The sequence below is a fragment of the Setaria italica genome, chromosome III (assembly GCF_000263155.2).
Source record: "Setaria italica strain Yugu1 chromosome III, Setaria_italica_v2.0, whole genome shotgun sequence".
Lineage (NCBI taxonomy): Eukaryota > Viridiplantae > Streptophyta > Magnoliopsida > Poales > Poaceae > Setaria > Setaria italica.
Window position 1 is genome coordinate 6,055,620 of NC_028452.1, and position 22,936 is coordinate 6,078,555.

A 22,936-nucleotide genomic window follows, 5' to 3' on the forward strand; every position below is an offset into this window, starting at 1 on the left:
CTTGGGTATCATCATCTTTGGTGGCCTGAGGGGGTGGCGCGGCCGGAGTCTCTGCCGATACGAGCGTAGGAGGATCCGCCGATTCTATACGAGCTCGGACTCGACGACTGGTTTTTTTGGTGATCCTCTTCTGAACTTGTTTCGATCGGCCAGCAATCACGTCCACAGACGGAGCATCATAGCCAATAAGAGGATAAGAGGTGTATGGATGATGACTCTCTATTAGCCGACCACTCCGGCTGTGTGTTGGAGGTGTACGGTTCTCGACCTGAAGAAATAATAAAACTATTAGTATTCAATCACGTTAAGAGGAGTAAGAATCGGCTAAGGAAAATACCTCGGCATTCGGGTCAATGTTGGCTGGATCCAGGAGGTTGTAGTATGCCGATGCCGAATTGCAGAAGAGAAATTGCTTCCAATCGGCCCACCAGAGTTTGAACGGCTGGACAGCAAAGGGAGCTACTATCCAGTTGTTCAGGTCAATGGTGTTGGAGTCCGGAATCCGGTCGCGTACCCGACTGTAATCCAGACCGGATGTGAGCTCATCTTTGAACTTGACTCGGCCAGCAAAATACACTTGAATCGGCAGCTGACCCATGCCGAACTGACGTGCTGCAACGGAAGGGTTGTAAAACTCATACGTGGGGGCATCTTTCCCCGAAAAGAAGTTGGCTGGCAAGATTCCTGGCTTGATTAACTCATCATTGAGCTCTTCGTCAAATCGGCCAGTGATCGAATCGAAGCAGGTGGGGAGTTCAAAGATTGGGTTATCCCGCCGATAAGGAAACCAAACGGTTGCATCTTCATTAAAGCCATTATAGAAGCATCGGAAGTACTCGGCTACCTTTGTAGCAGAATATGTGCAACCTGGAAAGGCCGATACTGCTTCACCAAAAGACATGCATCGGCGACGTTCAGTAGGATCTTCTGCCGATTCAATGTTGGGAAACATCATACGGTCCACCCTATGCTGAGTGATCTCGCTCATGTAGAGGTTCAACCATAGGTTGATAAACCACCAGGGTCCGCCTGGATTTCCGATCGGCTCTCCCTTGGATAGTCTGATGCCGATTTGATGGAGCATGTGGTACATCGCCCCTAGCAAGTGTTTCCCAAGGGGGACACGGTTTCCTCTGGACAGTGCTTCGGCTAAAGCCTGGGTGTTGGTTGATGGGCCGGCGGCTCTTCCACAAAAGAAGTGTTTTTCTAACCACATCATTAAGAAGGCCGTATGCTCCCTATTCTCAACAGACCCGGTTCTTTTATTACTTCTGATGAAACCCTTCCACCCGCCGATTCCCCTTGTGTCCAGCCGATGTGACGTTGTGGCTAAAAGGTGGAAAGGTGTGTCCGGGGAAGAAATGTCAAGGCCGGTCAACAGAACCACATCGGCTAGTGTTGGGGTCATAGGTCCGTGCCCAAATAAGAAAGCATTGAGTGCATCAGACCAAAAATAAGAAGCCTCTATTACCAACGGCTCATTTTCTCCATGTGGGACAAGGATAGGTTGATGCACTGGCCGATTTTGAGCTCCTCCCACGAGACGCTCTTCGACGCGGCTACCCGTTGGTACCACTCCCTCCAACCTGGGGTTTCATTCGGCCAGGACCTAAAAGTGCCCAACCATTGATCTAAGTCCATGTCGGACAGTTTGAAGGGTATCCTGTGGGTTTCTAAATTGATGAACTCTATCGGATCTGGGTTCCCCATGGGTCCGAGGCAAATAAGACCGGGATTTCCCGTAATATGAATGGTAATGCGATGCCTGACCGCCTAAAAAAGGAAAGGGGGGTGTAAAAAGGTAAGAAACAGATCTAGAGTAAATGCATTGCCAATGGGGGAAGGATTCGGTAAAAACCTCTGGGATGAAGTTCCGTGTGGTCGGCGTGGTCGCCGGTGCAGATGCGGACGATGAGGCCGTGATGGGGATCGCCATTGGGATCTCCGATGAAGCTCCTTCTTCTGTTGATGGAGCAACTGCCGTTGCCACTACCGCCGGAGGTGCCACTTCCGGAACATCGTGTGCTGGAGAGCTGCTGGAAGGAGCCGCCATTGGAGAGGAAGAGAAGAAGCAACGGGCGGTTGGCGCTAGGAAGCTCTGACGGCAAGAGAAAAGGTGCTAAAGGAAGAAGAAGGCGCGCGCTGAGAAAGGAAGACGTGAACTTGAAGATGAAGTGCGGGGGTGAACCGCTATTTAAAGGGCGCCTGAAGAAGGGTAAAAATGGGATTTTCACCGCGCCGGCGTTTCGAGTTTTTCGGGAGTAGTGGTTGTCGTGGGCGCCCGTTTCGAAAAGATTGCAATCATCAGCTGGAAGACCGCGAAACAGAAGGATATTTTCATTGCGGCTGTTTCGGAGGGGAGGTTATAAAGAATTTTGAAGTAAAAGATTATGTTTTACTCCGAAACTGGGGGGCATGTGTTGACGCCAGATTTCGTCACTAGTAAAATCGGCGCCAAGAAAAGAAGGAAACGGAGAAGCACAGTTGGGAATCGGCCGAATGGTGCTACAGTACGAGATCGGCCGATGACTTCCGTCTCGCCTCGGGTCGAGCGTGCCGGGTTCCCAATCGGTTGCCTCTTGCCGATAAGGAATCGGCCGATTAGGAGGTTGGGTTAATTGGGCCTGTATGGGCTTGGAAAGGAATAAAAGGATGAGGGGGAGATCAGCCCATGAAGCGTAGAGTAACCAACCTAGCACGAATCGTGCTTGTAAATATTCATTTTCTGTTTGAATTAGGGATAGAATTCTAGTCGGATAAGAAGTCATCTATAAGGGGCTATAAATAGCTACCTTTGTAAATCTGTGATCATCAACAAATCAATACAACATACTACTTTTTCCTCGTACTTACTTTCAAGCAGACGACTTCGTCATTACTTTTCTCTTTTTCACGAGTTCGTGCGGGTTGGCAGGGCTGCATCAGTTTGATCTCCGGCCGATTCTGTAAGTTCCGCTTATCGAGTAATATCTAAACTTTAACTTCGGGCGTATCGCTGTTGTTTCATTTAGATTTATTCACTAGTTATCGATATTTGCTAGATTCATAGGTTTTACCTGTCTTTCTAGTTTTATCACCAGTTATCCAGCTAGGAATCGGTAGTTTCGGCTTTCTTCACGTTCTGCTTTTGAATTCATCTATTGCCGATTAGATCTGTTCCTAGTGTTGTTATCTTAGCTCTGTGTCGATTACTCTAGTAGTTTTCTGTCTACAAGGCTACAGTCATCGGCTGCCTTATAGCCGATTTCTTTATTACGGCAAATCGGCCGATTCGCTGATAAGCTCTCTCGAGATCGGAAACCTAGCCGATCGCGATTTCTGGACCTGACACGTATTCTTCCTTGCCAATCAACAGGTCAGATTGGCTGGCACGCCGCGCGAACCGCACCAGGGCAATCACCCGAACAGGAGTTAAGCAGATTCTCCCGGGTCGTGTGTCAGACGCTGGGATTCGGTTAACCGATTTCTAGCGCTAACAGAGGTTTTCTGCAGATTATGGCACTGGTGATTTTGATGTGGACAAGTCGGAAAATCGTTGCTCGAAGTGCCCCAAGATCATTAGGAATTACACGTGCCGCAATAGAAAATCTAAAGGCACGAAATCTAGGGGGAACAGTAATAGGCTGCGTTCTTTGAACAATAGGGTATGCGCGTTGCTCGTATTTTGCATGGTTATCATTTTATCTTTTTTTTTATAGTAGTAAATTATCATAGTTACCGTACTTATCATATAATGAAGCATTTTACTAATGATCTTGTTTGTTGTTTCTTTAGGATGGCAGCCCCGGCGTACCCTCTTCTTGAGTCGGCTTACGACTTGCAGCACCGTGCCCACCACCTCGCGGATCTAAATGAGGTACTACATCAGTTATTAACAATGGTTGCTAATTTATGCTGATGAATGCATACCTTAGGATGATAACTGCAAGATTTTCGTATGAAATGTTCTTACAAATTGAGGATGTGCCTGTCGTTACTATTTGCTTGTGTACAATGTAAACAATTTCATACTGAAATGTCATTTATATCATATTTGTGTTACTTACCACTTTAGTAGCCCTTGATTCTCAAATGCATTGACTTCTCATTTTTGTAATAATCTTATAATGTTTTGCAGGATTTGAAACCACTCAGGGCTAAAGTGCACTCACCACTTAGGTAGGATGAGCGGTACGTGGAGTACTTGCAGAGAGCTGGTTTTTGGGATCTTGCTGTTCAGGTTGCAACACCGTCCACTGCTGCAGGTCCTAGCAGGAGATCACGAGGCAAGGAACCCCCATCCCCTCAGGCAAGCGAGGACTCTAAAGGTGAGCAGTCTGAGGATGACGACCCTACATATGGTGAGGAACTGGAGATTTCCGGCATGATCGATGCTCCACCTATGACTCAGACACATCGTGAGTCCAGCTAGGTACATTCACAAGTTTCCCCAAATTCAATTCTAGATTGTTAATGTTCACTCCCGAAGTGTCATACAAATATCCAGATCTATATAAAATGGTCATCAAACATATGATGTATGGTCCTTGCGGCATATTAAACATAAATTGCCCTGCACAAAGAATCGAGCATCTTGCAAAAACAATTATCCAAGACCATTTAATGAAACTACAATTCAAGGCAAGGACTCCTACCCATTGTATAGAAGACGAAATGACGGTCACACTGAAACAGTCCGGAACTGTAAACTAGATAACAGATGGGTTGTTCCTTGCAACCTGTTGACACCGGATTTTGACCAATCCTATAAATTCGGAGTACAAGATAATTGGAGTCACGTACAACAATAAGAAGCTAGCATGCGTGTATATGGGCACGGAGTCCAAATCGGCTTGATTGGATTGATCGGCAAGGAGAGGCAAGGATGATATAAAGGAATGGCCAGCACGTATGGATAAAAATGATTAGAATATACAACATGGATTCTGGTGCACTTTGCATGCCATGCGTGGGAGGCTTCCAGAATAATTATTCATACCGATCTGTGCATGTACGGGAGGTTGTTTCATAGAATAAAATATTTTAGAGATAGAGTTGGGTTAGTTAGAGATAGAGTTTTTTATTAGAAAAGATTGTGTACGTGACTTGCCTTGTGCGTGGTTAGATGCCAATTATGTAACGTCCGCCCTATAAATATAAAGGGACGTGGCCATTGTAAAGAATCATCACACGATCAATAAACAAACATATTTACCTTTACCTTTCGGCTCCACGCCATTTCCCTAGGAGTAGGAGTAATGTAGTTTCTCGACGAGTTCCTTCTAGCAAGCTGGGCTGCATCGACCTCGATCTCCGGTGAGCTGCAAGTTCCGTCACCAGGTGTTCTAGGCTTTAACCACCGGGCGCATCGCTGTGGTTTCTTCTAGTTTCATCTACTAGTTATCGAGTATCTTGGATCTTTGACTTACGGCGCATCGCTTCTATCTCGATCTACGGTATTTACCAGTTATCCCACCTTGATTAAGCTTGCATCGGCTGATATTTGTCTGTTCTATCGTCTTGCCGTTTACGACATATTAATTGTTATTAATTCTGTCGGAATAGACGATAGATCTATTCTTAATAGCCTGTTGCATCTTAATCTTGGTTACCCTTTCGAGTGCTGTTGGGATTAAGTTTCGTTATGATTGGATTCATCGGCTGGCGAGGTTCAGATTAACATCCTGCTAAATATTTCTAGACTGCAACTACCGGGCGCATCGCTGTGGTTTCACCTAGAGATATTGGTGGAGAGTTTAGTTTAGATCTTATCGGCTTGTAACTCTAGCTATGGTGGAGCAGTAGCTCAACAGCATCCTGTTTTCTATCAGCCGTCTGGCTGATGGTTATTGTAAATTATATTAAATCGGCCCGATCGGCCGACTCCATCGAACTTCGAGAGAATTATCTCCACCTTGTCAGTTGAATGGTCAAACTGACTGGCACGTCCGCGCACACTATGCGCGCCGATTTGGATTCTGCACTGGAGTTAAGCAGATCTCCCAGGTCCTCATGTGGTGATGCAGGGTCCACCACCTTCAGGATTTTGCGTCAACACATTTTGGCACGCCTGGTGGGACACGGTTATAAGGCTCACATTTTTATTCAATAAAAAAGCATCTTCAGCAGCTGTATCATGTTCATCGGCATCGGCGTGTTGGAGTTAATTCAAATCAATATAATATTCCAACCAGAAGAGCCGATGGTACAGAAAGATGATCTTAATTTCAATCGGCTGCACATTGTATAGATAAATTTGATGCTAGATCAATTACGGAGGAAACCGATACAACATCGACATCATCATTCCTTACTGATGTTATATATCGGCTAGTTCAGAGGAAACAAGTATCGGCTGGGCACATAGTAGCTGTTTTTTATCAGCCAAAGAAAACAAAGCATCGGCCGATGGAATATAATCGGCAAGCATAGTGGCCGATGGAATTATTTTTTAGCCAATGGAACTGTTTTTTCAGCCGATAGAAGTATTTTTCAGCTGATGCAACATTTTTTTAGCCGATTGGAAAAGCTCCAGCGGGTGGGCAAAAGAGAAATAAAAAAAATGCATCGGCAGTTGTATCGGCTGATTGGAAGAATTAAAAGGGATCGGCCGATTGGAAATTGCATCGGCTGATGGAAAATGGGATCGGCCGATTGGAGTTGTATCAGCTGATTAAGAAAAAAAATAACGGCCGATCATAGAGAAAGATATCAGCCGATTAGCATCAGTCAGTTGGAATTAGAAAAAAAAACAAAGAGAGGCATCGGCCGATTAGCGTCAGCCTGTTGGAATTAAAAAAAAACAGAGAGAGGCATCGGCCGATTAGCGTCAGCCAGTTGGAATTGAAAGAAAAAAAAAACGTGGCATCGGCCGATGGAAAATTAGTTCAGCCGATTGGGAAAAAAAGAAAAAAAAAAGTGGCATCGGCCGATGGAAAATTGGTATTGCCGATTGAAAAAAATAGAAGAAGGAAAAAGTTGGCATCGGCCGATAAAAAATTGGTTTAGCGGATTGAAAATTGCTAATCGGCTGATTGAAGAGAAGCATCGGTGTATTGGTTAAAAAAAAGTGTAGGGAAGCATCGGCGGGTTAGTTAAAAAAAAAGCATCGCCCAGTTGGAATTAAAAAAAAAGGAAAGGCCAATTACTACTTTTGTTGGTAATCGGTCTAGCAAATTGCAGCCTAGAATATAAATGGTTCGGCCAGGATGAATAGTGGCAAGCATTAAACCGAAGAGCCAGCCGGGGCTAGTTGTGTACACACTGACGATAGAAAAATATATGAGATCTATTGAGTCATCAGGGACAGCCAATGACTAAATTTGCAAGAATCTCAGCCGATTGTGTAGTACAATCAGTCATCGGCTATGCCTCAACTCATGGGAAACTTCTAGCACCCTCAGATTGGAATGTACTGGCAGCAGAACGCTGGAGTTCAACTCCAGCCGATAGGAGGCCACGCACCCCCAGCTTTTGGAGTTCAGCCGATTGCCCAGTTGCCAAATCGGCAGGCAGGGGTTTAGCATCATGACGGACATCAGCAGGTTGATTGGGTGCATTAGATAGCCGATGTGATTCAGAATCATTTCGATTTGAAACCCAGGGAGCAGGGAGCAGGAGTACATGCATCGGCAGCCATGAAGGATATATATATATATATATATATATATATATATATATATATATATATATATATATAAAGGGGATAGCCAATGGAGGAGTCTGACCTGAAATCAGATCGGCCACGGAAGGGGTATGAAGTTCTCCATTCGTTGTACACTAGGCGACCATGACGAAAGAAAGAGAAAAAGAAAGGAGCAGTCGGCCGATTGGGAAAAGAATTGATAAAAAAGGAGGAGGCGGTCGGCCGATGGGCAAAGGAACGAGTGAAAGCAGGGCAAAAGAAAAAAAAAAAGAAAGAAAGAAATAAGAGAAGCATCGGCCGATTGATTAGAAAAAAAAAAAGAAAGCATCGGCCACATTGGTGCGTTGACAAAAGAGAGGGGCATCGGCCATTCGTGCGTCTCCTTATTGATAAGAAAAATCGGCCGATTGAAAATTGGATCGGCTGATCAAAAGTTGTATCGGCCGATTAAAAAAAATTATATATATATATATATACATCGACCGATTGAAATAAAGAAAGCATCGGCTGGCTGGTTCAAAAGATGCATCGGCTGACTGGTTCAAAAGATGCATCGGCCGATTGAGATAAGGGAAGCATCAGCTAATTAAATACATCGGCCGATTGGGATATATATATATATATATATATAAGGGTATCGGCTAATTGAAAAAATTGCATCAGCCGATTGAAAATTGGATAGGCCGATTGAAAGTTGTATCGGCTAATTAAAAAAATGCATCGGCCGATTAACTGCTTGGCAAAAGGCATCGGCCGATTGCTTCGGCCGATTGATTGCTTGGCGATAAGCATTGGCTGATTGCTTGGCCAATAAAAAAATTCAGCTGATTGGATCAAGGAAAATAGTATCGGCTGCTTATAAAATATATTGGATATTAATTTCGAAGCATGAAATATTCATACTTCGAAACTGGGGGGCCTGTGTTGACAACAAAAGCTTGCTAGTTACTGCACCAAGTTTTGGTGTCAATAGACTGATCTGTTGTTTCTACTGCCGGCAATGCCGATGGTGTTCTTTATATTTGAAGAGGAGTCGACGTGGCTTTGGATATTGCAATCAGACGTCATTAGCTCTAAAGACAAGTATCAGACTTCTATAATTAGTTTCGGAACATGAAGCATTCATACTCCGAAACTGGGGGGCCTGTGTTGACACCGGATTTTGACCAATCCTATAAATTCGGAGTACAAGATAATTGGAGTCACGTACAACAATAAGAAGCTAGCATGCGTGTATATGGGCACGGAGTCCAAATCGGCTTCATTGGATTGATCGGCAAGGAGAGGCAAGGATGATATAAAGGAATGGCCAGCACGTATGGATAAAAATGATTAGAATATACAATATGGATTCTGGTGCACTTTGCATGCCATGCGTGGGAGGCTTCCAGAATAATTATTCATGCCGATCTGTGCATGTACGGGAGGTTGTTTCATAGAATAAAATATTTTAGAGATAGAGTTGGGTTAGTTAGAGATAGAGTTTTTTATTAGAAAAGATTGTGTACGTGACTTGCCTTGTGCGTGGTTAGATGCCAATTATGTAACGTCCGCCCTATAAATATAAAGGGACGTGGCCATTGTAAAGAATCATCACACGATCAATAAACAAACATATTTACCTTTACCTTTCGGCTCCACGCCATTTCCCTAGGAGTAGGAGTAATGTAGTTTCTCGACGAGTTCCTTCTAGCAAGCTGGGCTGCATCGACCTCGATCTCCGGCGAGCTGCAAGTTCCGTCACCAGGTGTTCTAGGCTTTAACCACCGGGCGCATTGCTGTGGTTTCTTCTAGTTTCATCTACTAGTTATCGAGTATCTTGGATCTTTGACTTACGGCGCATCGCTTCTATCTCGATCTACGGTATTTACCAGTTATCCCGCCTTGATTAAGCTTGCATCGGCTGATATTTGTCTGTTCTATCATCTTGCCGTTTACGACATATTAATTGTTATTAATTCTGTCGGAATAGACGATAGATCTATTCTTAATAGCCTGTTGCATCTTAATCTTGGTTACCCTTTCGAGTGCTGTTGGGATTAAGTTTCGTTATGATTGGATTCATCGGCTGGCGAGGTTCAGATTAACATCCTACTAAATATTTCTAGACTGCAACTACCGGGCGCATCGCTGTGGTTTCACCTAGAGATATTGGTGGAGAGTTTAATTTAGATCTTATCGGCTTGTAACTCTAGCTATGGTGGAGCAGCAGCTCAACAGCATCCTGTTTTCTATCAGCCGTCTGGCTGATGGTTATTGTAAATTATATTAAATCGGCCCGATCGGCCGACTCCATCGAACTTCGAGAGAATTATCTCCACCTTGTCAGTTGAATGGTCAAACTGACTGGCACGCCCGCGCACACCATGCGCGCCGATTTGGATTCTGCACTGGAGTTAAGCAGATCTCCCAGGTCCTCATGTGGTGATGCAGGATCCACCACCTTCAGGATTTTGCGTCAACACAACCCATACCTATTGCACTTTTTCAACTGCCACATAAATGTTGAGGTATGCTCAAGCATTAAAGCCGTTAAGTATCTGTTCAAATACATCTACAAGGGACATGACCGGGTCTCTGTATCTGTAACTGGAGCAGATGCTGAAGGAGAAATTGATGAAATTAGACAGTACAGAAACGCACGGTGGGTTACACCTCCAGAATTAAGCATGCAAGTGCTAAGAGCCGATATATATCTTTGACTCTATTGGAAGTGTTTGAAGTGAGCAATACATCATTTTATATAAATCCAATCCATTTGATCACATTAAAATTCATGAGACAAGTCTCTCTGTCCCCGTTAAGTCATATATGAAGGGTCAAAACAAACAGGTATAAAAACATTGACTAGTACATAAACCGTATGTATAATTGGTGGTATGTTTGCCGGTATGTAAAAGTTATATTGTTTATGCGGATCTATCTACTTATACCTATAGTAATCACAGATGCTCTAGAAAATCCCACGTCAACGAGAAAGAGAAAATATCTAGCCATTGATCCATCGTGGCCCCCTTTTTTTAGCCGTTCAGATTTAAAACAGTACAATTAGTTATTAGTTACTTGCATTTGGTTAACTTTGCTAGGTTGTTCTAAGGATAATAGGTGCAAATGGACAGTGGGGCCACTGGTGGACGTGCGTTCCTTGACAGAGCATGCCTACACGAGAACTAAGGAAGACCGGCTGTGTGGACGTGGAGGATGTGATATTACACGATGCTGGAACATGGACGGTTGCCACGTTAATCCTCGGGTACAAATTAGAATTCATTACAATTTTTAGGAAAAATATGTACGGATGTATGATCCGTTAGAGGAAAAGTGAATAGGACGGACCAAAATGTTGGATCCTTTGTTGGAAAAATGGTTTGAATTTTGGCAATGTGAGTAAGGATTTCCTTTGTTTTGAGAGAGAGCCAAATAGAATTACATTATTTGTTAATGTTCGTCTCATATTGATTTTCAATCTTAAAAAAATGATGCACTATTTCAACTACAATCACATTAAGCGAAACATAAAATTCGATCCATCTTGGCCTCTCGAGCTATGTGAGTAGGAGAACAGCATAGCAAAGATAAACGATCTAATTAATCTTCCTAGGAAGAGCTTTGAACTCTTGGAAACAACAAAATGAAATCATGCAATTCGATTGGCAAAGTGACAATACATCATCGGTACAATGATCAAAAATAGCGATTCTTGGCGAGGTACAAATGTATGATCCATTGTTGGGAAAGCAAATAAGACGGACTAAACTTTTTGTCACATTGATTTTCAGCCACTAAAAAAAGCGATGAGGTAAGATAGTCATTTGTTTCTAAATACACAGTACAACATAGTCATTGTTTCTAGTCCGTTGCGGTGCGGTGAGATAAGAATAAATAATCACATGACAAGACATGGCATGGCAGGCTATGACGCAACATCATGACTAGGGAACACCAAAAGCACCAAGGAAGATGAACAGATTCTTGCCGATGTCCCATCATAGAGCAAATAAAGCAGGATAAAAGGGGATTGATCTTCGAACTAGAAAATAGGGGATCGATCTTTCCATTGATCTTACAAATAAAAGATAACAGCATAGCAAAGATGGCCAGGGTTCCAACAAAATCTAAATCTAAAATTACTAATTAACAGCATAGCAAAGATAACAGCTGGCCAGGGTTCCAACAAAATCTAAATCTAAAGTTATTAATTAACAGCATAGCAAAGATAACAGCATTGATCTTCCACTAGCGCGGCTTGCTCACTCCATTCACCCCTCATTCCCGGCCATGACGTGGTGGCGGCTCCACTTCTTATGGTTCTCGCCCCTCAGGGGGTGGACCCAGAATGTGGTCCTTGACCTCATTCAGGATCCCCCACCGATGCCTCGTTCCAGGGTAGACAGGGCACGCGAAGGTGTTGTCAGCGCGGTGAAAGACGCGTAGAGCATCACCCCGGGGGAAGGGCGTGTGGTAGTCGCGGCGCCAGTCGTCAGATGAGTCCGTCAGTTTGGGAGTCGGAGTCGAACCCATCAGCTGGAAGGGTCACAATCAAGGTCAACTCTTGATGCGGTGATGAGGGCGTGAGGGTGGAGGAAGCCGCCCCCACTGTCGGAGGAGCCCGGGAACGCACCGGGGAGCCCACAATAGCTCCGCAGCGACCATCCACGAGCGATAGCAGGTTGAGGTCGGCGGCGTTGGAGCGCGATCCCGACGACGAGTGCAATGGCCACCCAAGGTCACTGGCGTCAGAGTGGGATACCGACGAGGAAGCACCGCCGTAACGGGACGACCCCACTGCGTGGACGTAGCGCCATAGCGCTGCCGTGAAGTTGCGGGCAGTGGCGCGGCAGTAGCACGGCGACAACCCGCCACAGGAGCACGACGACGATGAGGGGGACCTTTAGTCCTGAATGATTAGTTTCGGTTGATTTTTCGAGAGATACGAGGCTTACCAAGCAGAACTAATGCTCATATTTTCCAGAACCAATGCTCATATTTCCACTAGTGAGTGCAAGGTTCCCTCGACGCATAAGACGATTTATCCACCGTGGTTCCTAACCACAAGTAGAAATGCACACATTTACTAGGGGCGGTTCCTTAAGAGAAGTGTATTTTCCAGGGGCAGTTCCTTAAGATAAGTACCGATAGAAATCTGGCAGTGTTCAGGTACAGTGCGCGAAAGCAACTGCTAGTGACTGTAGATAACGATATCCATCGATAGAAATAAAGGCTAGTATCACATCTAAAAACTAGCTTTGATATTCAGCTCAGATCCGTGCCTCTAACTTTTCGTGCTCATTATATAAATCATAAATTTCCTAAAAAATTAACAAAATCGTGCATAAAAATCCAGAATGTTTATCAAAAGGTAAGATTCAAATCAGTGGTAGATGTTCAGGATTAAATACTTTCTTACTCCACATATTTTTGTTAGGTGAGGAGGCATTGCAAGTTTGCAACTGTTGAATGAAATACTTCTCGTTGTATCATTGTGCATGTACATTAAGTTCTGGAGGCTGAGAAATTACCCGTTGTACCCCATGGACTGGCCGGTTGTGGGCATGCTCCCTTCCCTCGTTGCCAATCTCCACAACTTCCACGACGAACTCACTGTCGTCCTTGCCACCAACGGGTGTAACTTCAAGGCGCGAGGGCCGGTAGCAAGTGGCATGCGGTTCTTCGTCACCGCTGAACCGGCAAACGTCCGGCACATCTTCACCTCCAACCATGCAAACTACCCCAAGGGCGAGGATTTTGCTGAAATCTTCGACATCTTTAGCGGCACCATCTTCACCATTGATGGTGAGGCCGGCCGCCAGCATAGAGCCATGTTCCAGAACATCTTGAGCAATCCACGGTTACTTGCCTTGATGGCAAGTTGCTGCCGTGACAAGGTGGTGAACGGACTCCTCCCGTTCTTGACCCGCATGGGCAGCACCAGGACAACGTTCGACATGCAGGATTTGATCACAAGGTTGGTGTTCGACCTTACTGCCACGCCGATCTTCGGTGTCGACCCGGGTTGCCTGTCCATCAGCATGCCGTCTATCCATGTTGCAACCGCCATGGACACGTTCATGGAGGTCGGCTTATTCCGGCACACCATGCCGGCTTGTTTCTGGAAGGTGATGAGACGGCTAAACATCGGTCCAGAGAGGAAGCTGGCCATGGCGGAAACAGTGATGCATGCTTTCATCAGGGAGATGACTGAGAAGTCGAAAGCCAGGTGCGCCGATCTCCTTGATGATGTGTTGGCCATGGACATTATTTCTGCTAACCCATCAGTGGGCAGAGACGATGTCCTACTACGTAATGTACTCATCGTTCACATGATCGCCGGGCGGGACACGGTTGGTACCACGCTACCGTGGGTATTCTACAACCTCGCCAGGAACCCCCGTGTGGTCTCTTGCATCCGCAAGGAACTGGCACCCATCGCATCGCTCAAGGCCACTGCTCTCGCCTCCAATAGCATCAGCAGTGTGGTCGTCTTTGATCCAAAGGAGACTGAACACCTAGTCTACCTTCAGGCAGCCTTATTGGAGTCGCTCAGGTTGTACCCACCAGGCCCGATCGAGCGCAAGGTGGTGCTAGCCGACGATGTGCTCCCAAGTGGTCACCAGTTGTGCTCCGGTGAAACCATCCTGATCTCCATCTATGCCATGGGTAGAATGGAATCCCTGTGGGGCAAGGATTGCCATGTGTACCGTCCGGAGAGGTGGCTGTCCGAGGACGGTGCTAAACTGCGTTACGTGCCGTCCAATAAATTCATGGCGTTTAACACAGGGCCGAGGATGTGCCTTGGCAAGGACATAGCAATTGCGCAGATGAAGACCATCGTTGCCGCGGTGGTGTGGAACTTTGATATGGAGGTGTTGGAAGGGCAGAGCATCGAGCCAAAGCTGTCGTGCATTCTTCAATTGAAGAACGGGCTCATGATGATGGTTAAGCAGAGAGAGTAATCAATGTGACATGGAATAAGCTAGGTGCAATGCAACTACAGATCGACTCAGTCCTGGCATATATGGTTTGAACAAAATAGTTAAATCCAAACTTATAATGAAGTAAATGGAGGCGTAACATGTATTTTCGTCATTAAATAAAGTCTACGGACGCCGTCGTTTGGCCATCTGAAAGCTGGGACCATACCCAACTACAGACTCTTTGATTTCAGTACCGATAGTTTGTACTACTCCCTCTTTCTAAATAAGTGATGTTTTCAGATTATCTTAAGCTTATTTGAAACTTTGATGGCATATTAATTGTTTTTCTATGTGTAAAAGGTTTGGATAAATTTATACGAGTATATTTATGTTTAATAGTAACTTCATCAAAAGCATCCGTTCACTTTATGAATATTTTGTAACAAAAACTAGCCATCACAGTTATGTTTTTGAGGTAATTTCAATATCAAAAACTTCATTTATGAGACCGGAGGAACTACATACAAATACAATGAATGTAAATATAATATGTCCTCCGATGTCCTGGACTTCATAAGTTGTATCTGCAATACTTAAGAGTGAAACCAAAGAGGGCGATGTCAATTTGAGTGTATCTAAAGAGACTTAAAACATTCAAACGATGAATATAAATTGTATCAAATTATAGTCCCTATTATACTTATGTAATTAGTACAATTTATTTAAGTTGGAACATACTTGTTTTTACCGTGTCTTGATCCAAGTGCGCATGTGGGTTTTGCATGTTTTTCCTGGCAGGAGGCACCCTTGGTTACTAATGCGGTGTCTGGAACCTTGGTTACTCCTTTTTATTGATTTCCTTCCTTAAGCTACCTGAGCACCCTAGAATAGTGATGGGCTGCCAAGGTATTGGATCAAATGAATTCAGACACCTCTATGTATTTAAGGTATTGGTGTGAGTAGCGTGTAACGACTGATTCTGTGCTGAGTCGTACCAACCATATCGAGGCTTTGTGCACGCTAGCTCATTCAGGGTGAAAGTCTGCCCCGTCCGTACATGATAAGCTCGAGAGTCGAGACATTGATTCGGCAGCTGCCGTACGTGTATGTTTTTGTCCTTCCATTTGCTGTACGTGTACGTGCTCGTTCCGTTGGTGCTGTGGACGGAGAGCGGCTACTTAGACATGGACTTCTGCCGAATCCGCATGATGGACAACGACAACCAGGCCCTCGACGCCGTCTTGCCCCGCGATGAGAACGGCTGCGGCGTGCGAGACGGCACGGCCATGACGATCACAGAGGAGATCTACTGGAGCGACGAGGCCAACAAGACCTGCGACGGGCTTTACGCCGAGCTCACCTGCCGCGTCTACTTCAAGGCCCACGAAGGCTTCAACCTTACCTTGCGCGACGGTGCCATCTGCCTCTTGCCCACCGACGCCGATGTCAAGTACCAGCACCAGCACTGGATCTAGACCCACCTTACGCCGGCTCCCTTCCTCCTCCCTCCCTCCTTTCTTCTTCCTCCAGACCCACCCGAGCCCGGGGTTTTTGGGCCCCCCCCCCCCCCCCCCGCCCCCAAATCCACCCAAAATCCGGCGATTTCGGTGGGGGAAAGTAGTGGAAATCGATCCCTGCTTCGTGTGGAAGGTATTCCCCTACTTTTTCTCGTGTTTTACCGTTGCATTTGGTAGATCGCAGGATGTTTAGGTGATTTAGGGTTAGGTAGATGATTTCAATTTTGAATGAAATGCAATGGTGTTTTGTGTTAGATGATACGTAGTTCAGACGCAATTGAGTCTCTGCCCGCGATATTGACGTGTAGAACTTGTCGATTTAGGTATATATTCATTGAATTGTGTAGTTGATATGACATGTATATTTTTTGTTTGCAATTTGTCCAATATGTGTAATGTGTCTAGTTGATATGTTGAATATGTGCAATGTGTAGTGTATATGACATGGTGAAATGTTTGTATTTTGTAGATGGATCGTTTAGTTCGTTTTTTTCATGGTGGTGTTGTGAAACAAAATGGGGAGTTAGAGAATATGAATGAGTCAATTGCATTCTTCGAGGGTCCTCCAAGTTTTAGTGATTTAGTTGACCGTGTAATGAGGAAGTATGGATGTAGAGTGGATGAGATCAGTTTGAGAGGTCGTTTTGATTGTGGGAAAGCTAGAGCTCATTATGTTCTCATGAAGTTAGCATCCGATGCGAATTGGAAGCACTATAAGGATGTAGTTCACGAAGCTAATGTTGCATGTTTGGAGGTGTTGACGCCAGATTTTGACACGTATGAAATCGGCGTCAGGAAAGGAAGAAATCAAGAGATGCGGCAAGACACGGAGGTCACGATTGTATTACTCTAGGGAGCACACCGTCAAAATATGGGAATCAAGCTTTCAACCTTACCTTGATCCGTCACAATGGCCGGCATATGAAGGGGTAGGGTACGTGCCTAACCCCAATTTGATGAGAAATAAAGTAGGAAGGAGGCAGAAGAAGCGTTTCACAGGTGACATGGACGTGTCGGAAGAGAGGTTTTCTGCAGATTATGGCACTGGTGATTTTGATGTGGACAAGTCGGAAAATCGTTGCTCGAAGTGCCCCAAGATCATTAGGAATTACACGTGCCGCAATAGAAAAATCTAAAGGCACGAAATCTAGGGGGAATAGTAATAGTCCGCGTTCTTCGAACAATAGGGTATGCGCGTTGCTTGTATTTTGCATGGTTATCATTTTATCTTTTTTTTATAGTAGTAAATTATCATAGTTACCGTACTTATCATATAATGAAGCTTTTTACTAACGATCTTGTTTGTTGTTTCTTTAGGATGGCGGCCCTGGCGTACCCTCTTCTTGAGTCGGCTTACGGCTTGCAGCACCGTGCCCACCACCTCGCGGACCTAAATGAGGTACTACATCAGTTATTAACAATGGTTGGTAATTTATGCTAATGAATGCATACCTTAGGATGATAATTGCAAGATTTTTGTATGAAATGTTCTTACAAATTGAGGATGTGCCTGTCGTTACTATTTGCTTGTGTACAATGTAAACAATTTCATACTGGAAATGTCATTTATATCATATTTGTGTTACTTACCACTTTAGTAGCCCTTTATTCTCAAATGCATTGACTTCTCATTTTTGTAATAATCTTATAATGTTTTGCAGGATTTGAAACCACTCGGGGCTAAAGTGCACTCACCACTTAGGTGGGATGAGCGGTACGCGGAGTACTTGCAGAGAGCTGGTTTTTTGGATCTCGCTGTTCAGGTTGTCGCGGGTCTCCCTCCAATGGACGGACCGCTGTTGACCTCTATGGTTGACAGGTGGCGTCCGGAGACTCACACGTTCCACCTCCCGTTCGGAGAGATGACCATCATAATGCAGGATGTCACTATGATACTCGGTCTTCCACTGGATGGGCAGCCAGTGACGGGAATTATACAGAATGAGAATTGGCATGATATGGTTGAAATGCATATTGGGATTAGGCCGCCAGAGCCAGAGGACGGAGACAACTCCAAGAAGACCTCCGGTGTCAGCTCGGCATGGTTGAGGGAGCACTTCAACGTTTGTCCTCCGGGAGCAAATGACGAGGTTGTGCAGCGATATGCTTGAGTTTGGCTATGGCACTTTGTTAGCACATTCCTCCTCCCAGATGCAGCTGGGAATACAGTGTCTTGGATGGTTCTCCCCATTTTGGGTCAGCATTAGGACAACATAGCCCTTTACAGTTAGGGCTCAGTGGTTCTTGTCTGGCTGTACAGGCAGCTATGTGAGGCTTGCAGGCGCACCATGAGGGATTCCAATGTTGGAGGGTGCACCTATATGCTGCCGATTTGGATTTGGGAGCGAATGCCCGTGGGTTGACCTTCCCGTCTCCGTGTCGATGTAAGTCACAACGGCTAATTCCCTTTTCTGCTTTAATGTTCGGAAAACTGTTGTATCATGTGACTAATTGGACTTACTTGCAATTTCAGCAATGGCATCAAGACGATGCTCATCCCACATTCTATCATGTGTGGAAGCATGTGCGGCCCGTTCGTGGCAATCCTGATAGGCGCTACAGGGCCTACACAAACGAGTTTGATGTTGTCACGCAGTACCAGGTAATTTGCTCACCAAAGTTTGTTAAGCTCACTTCCGTATAATGATAGATGAAATAAGTATTGTGTAAAAATTTTTGAAGGTTGAATGGAAACCGTACGACCGTGAGCAGCTAAGCCACATCGTATTTTCACCGATGTGCTACAGAGATAGAGAGCTGTGGAGGTGCACGACGCCAATGATATTGTACTACGCCGTAGAGTTTCATATGCCGCATAGGGTGATGCGGCAGTTTGGGAGGATGCAACCGTGCCCTCCTTTGAAATTATCGACTTCGCAGCAGCTGCACAGGTATGCAGGAATAAATAACTATTGGAGGTTATTCGATACACGAACTGAACATGTTATACTAATACTTCACTAATCTCTGATGCAGGATCGACCGCAGAAAGAGGTATAAGGAGAATGATTGGAGGGTGAAGCATGGTCAGTACCTCGTCATGTGGGAGAATAAGCAAGGATGCGATCCTGAAGGTGGACCGTACTGGCGACCAGGACCAAACAATGAGTACATACGATGGTACTGTACTTCGACGAGAACTAAAGTGAAACCATCTTGGAGTAATGTGCCCATTGAGGATGCACCGTCTGACTTAGACGCCGACACAACTGATGCGTACGACATGGTGACACGCTATGGGACACAGCCTGAGCGTGCACCTCTCCACGACTACATGGTAAGATTTTGGTTTGTAATCATAGTATCATAACATTGATCACTCATGGAATGAAAACTATGCATACAGGGACAGCAGCTTGCAAGGCTCTCAAACAAGGCGGGTGTGGTTATGGAGCACGCCGTCGGATCCGGTGATGGTCTGCTTCGTCAGTTTGCAGAGGTAGAAGCCCAACCTAATTTTCACTTATACTCATACTACCTCTGTAACCCTATCAATATCATAGTCGTGAATATATGCTGCTTACATGTTGCAGAGGGTTCGGAAAAACTGCAGGCGAATGGCCATGAGGATGAACTGCATGTCGTCCTCAGATGTGCACCACGGGGGCAATGGCCAGGGTACTTCTTCGGGATCACGTCGGACTCCATTGGTGACTCCCCCCAAGGCTGCAACACCGTCCACCACTGCAGGTCCTAGCAGGAGATCACGAGGCAAGGAACCCGCATCCCCTCAGGCAAGCGAGGACTCTGAAGGTGAGCAGTCTGAGGATGACGACCCTACATATGGTGAGGAACTGGAGATTTCTGGCATGATCGATGCTCCACCTGTGACTCAGACACAGGGTGAGTCCAGCCAGGTACATTCACAAATTTCCCCAAATTCAATTCTAGATTGTTAATGTTCACTCCCGAAGTGTCATACAAATTTTATGCTTTGTGCCCAATTATTCCATAGGAACCTGCACCTCCTACCCGGATGCCACGCCGGCGGTGTCGTTCCCGGGACCACACCGATGTTGGCAGCGCCAATGTGCTGCCCACGCATGCAAGGAGGGAGCATCGCCCAAGAGATCCTATTAACCCTCCGGTTGAGCGGCGGTCACGACACTGAACGTTACATGTCTCAAGTGTGATGCACTAGGTGTACAATTTATGTTATATGTGTGTGCAAGACTATTGGAACTGTCACGTGTGTAAAAGACTAAGTTGGTTGTTAGGTTTATTTCTGTCACGTGTGTAAAAGACTAAGTTGGATGTTAGGTTTATTTCTGTCCGTACAATGTTATATGTTTGCTCCATGACATACTTGTGTTTCGTGTATTTTTTCGTAAATGTTCGCACTGGTAGGCTATCGCGTACTAGACGAGATACGGAATAATTTCGTGGTTCAAACTAGTTTAAGAAAAATCAGAACAAAAAAAGCTATTTAAGTTTCATCAGCCGGATTGCTGGGGCAGCTGAGTTGGCGGAAGTCTAGCAGCCCAGAAACCTACTGAAACTTTAATGGATTTGGCGCGGGAGGGCACCCCTGCCACGCCAGGCGGAGTGGCGCGGCAGCCCCCATCCACCAAAACCTACTGAAAACTTTGTGCAATTGGCGCGGCAGCGCACTCTTGCCGCGCCACTCTGCTTGGCGTGGCAAGCCCCTTCCCCCCCCCAAAAAAAAACCTACTGAAACTTTGTTTCGCTTGGCGCGGCAGCGCACTCCTGCCGCGCCAGGCGGAGTGGCGCGGCAAGGCCCGCCCCCCCGGAACCTACTGAAACTTTGCCAATATACCACACTTGCATCTATCACTAGGAGAGGACACACATGGCCACGGTGCCTTTCCACTCTCGAACTCCCGCACTTGCTCCTCCGTTGGCCACATTGCCATTGGACCGTATATATACTCATTGAAATCACACAACGGCCACGCATCCTGCAAAAAAACGGTGACGTGAACTACTCATACGTAAAGTAACTAGAAAACGCTGCTCCAACTTCCAAGCAATAACATCAAGTAAAAGTATGAACAATATACTGCAAAATTATAACTGCTAGCTACACGACATACTAATATTCTCATACTAAACTTACATGAGTCTTTAGCAAGCATCGAAAGAATGGAGTAAACTTAGGTGGATCCTCTAAGTTAGGACGCATAAGCTTAGCAGGAACACCACACTTGCATATGGGAGGATCCCTCACACGCCTACAAGCAGCCTCCTGCTTCTCCTCCTCGGTCATCCTAGGTGGGTTTGGTGGAGGAGGAACCCAACGCCTAAATTGATGGTATGGTTTAAGCTCTGTACTATGATATGGGAATAGGCGGATCCTAGGATCATATTTGTCGGGTCCATCAATCTACTGAAAGAAATCACAAGGTGCGGCAGGCATTGGATCAAAAGTCCACTTGCATACATAGAAGGCTCTTCCGGCTGTCTTTGGATGACTTGATTGTTTCACCTCTGCTTGCACGCCACATCTACAAAGAGGTACCGGAAGGGCAGGAGGTACGGGACCAGCACCATTGGACTCGCCCACATAACGAACATACCACCTACGCCGCTTGTATTCACAACCAAACGACATCATCTCACCTAGACATCAAGTGCCACAAAATTAATACACAAATAAACTTTACACATGTAATCCAAACGAGCTATATACAACATTTCGATAAAATGTAAACACTCCATCTATACAATACAAACACTGAAACATATCAACTATAGCAACTATATTAAGGAACAAAAATATGAGACAAATTAATTGAACATATAAAAAAAATACATGTCATGTAAACCACACAATTGGATGAATATATACCTATATCGAAATATTCAACAAGTTCTACACATCAATATCGCGGGCAGAGACTCAATTGCGTCTGAACTACGTATCATCTAACACAAAACACCATTGCATTTCATTCAAAATTGAAATCATCAACCTAACCCTAAGTCACCTAAACATCCTCCGATCTACCAAATGCAACGGTAAAACATGAGAAAAAGTATGGGGATACCTTCCACACGGAGCAGGGATCGATTTCCACAACTTACCCCCACCGAAATCGCCGAATTTTGGGTGGAGTTGGGGGTGGGGCGGCGGGGGGCAGCGCAACAAGCTAAGGGCACTGGTCTGTCTGGAGGAGGAAGAAAGGAGGAAGGGAGGAGGAAGGGAGCCGGCGCGCTGCTGTAGCGTAGGCTCTGCCGCGCCAGCCGCCAGGCGCCCGCCCACGTCAGCGCGCACCTGGCGCGGCGAGTCACCGCGCCAGCGTGGCAAGGCCCACCGCGCCAGTGCATGCGACGCGGCAGAGGCTGCCTGCCGCGCCAGGCGGTCTGGCACGGCCAAAAGGGTTATCTGCCGCAAATATAGTCCCGCGGAGGTTATTTTTAAAATAAATAAAAAAAGGTTAAAAAAAAAGAGAACAAAAAGAATCAAGTCAGATTACGGAGAGGTTCGAGTGACTTAATTTATTAAAGGACCACTTCACTGGACGGATCTCCTAATATCCAACCTAATTTTAATTATGAAATAATTGAAGCATATCGATCTGTCATGAACAACAATTATATCAGGATTGAATTAGAAGCCACTGTTGAAATTGCAAATGACCATCAACCAAACCTTATTATTATAAGATAACAGTAGTAAAACTGGCTTCTTTTTTCTTGTCTGTAAGATGCTCTACTGGTGTATCATCATAAGAAAAAAATCCTAAGAATGGTAGTGAAGATGAGCAGTAGTACCAGAGGTCGATTTACCTATTTGATAGCCCTTTGCCACCTGTAGAGCTCTAGTGCACTGATTGTTTCCTTCTGTGTTTCATCCTGGGCAACAACAGGAAAATTGTCAAAGGATCATAAATAAAAACAAACACACAATGCATGTTGTT

At 45.4% G+C, this 22,936-nt stretch overlaps 1 protein-coding gene across 1 annotated transcript in view; it reads left to right on the plus strand.

Annotated features, from left to right (window-relative positions):
- The window catches only part of LOC101778635 (noroxomaritidine synthase), a 28,936-nt gene extending 14,210 nt beyond the window's left edge, over positions 1-14,726 (plus strand). The window contains exons 2-4 of the mRNA XM_022825193.1: positions 3,775-3,856; positions 4,220-4,307; positions 13,055-14,726. Coding sequence (XP_022680928.1) covers positions 3,775-3,856; positions 4,220-4,307; positions 13,055-14,577 — 1,693 coding nt within the window. The 3' untranslated portion in view covers positions 14,578-14,726. The remainder of the gene's footprint in view (positions 1-3,774; positions 3,857-4,219; positions 4,308-13,054) is intronic.
- Positions 14,727-22,936: the final 8,210 nt, after the last annotated feature.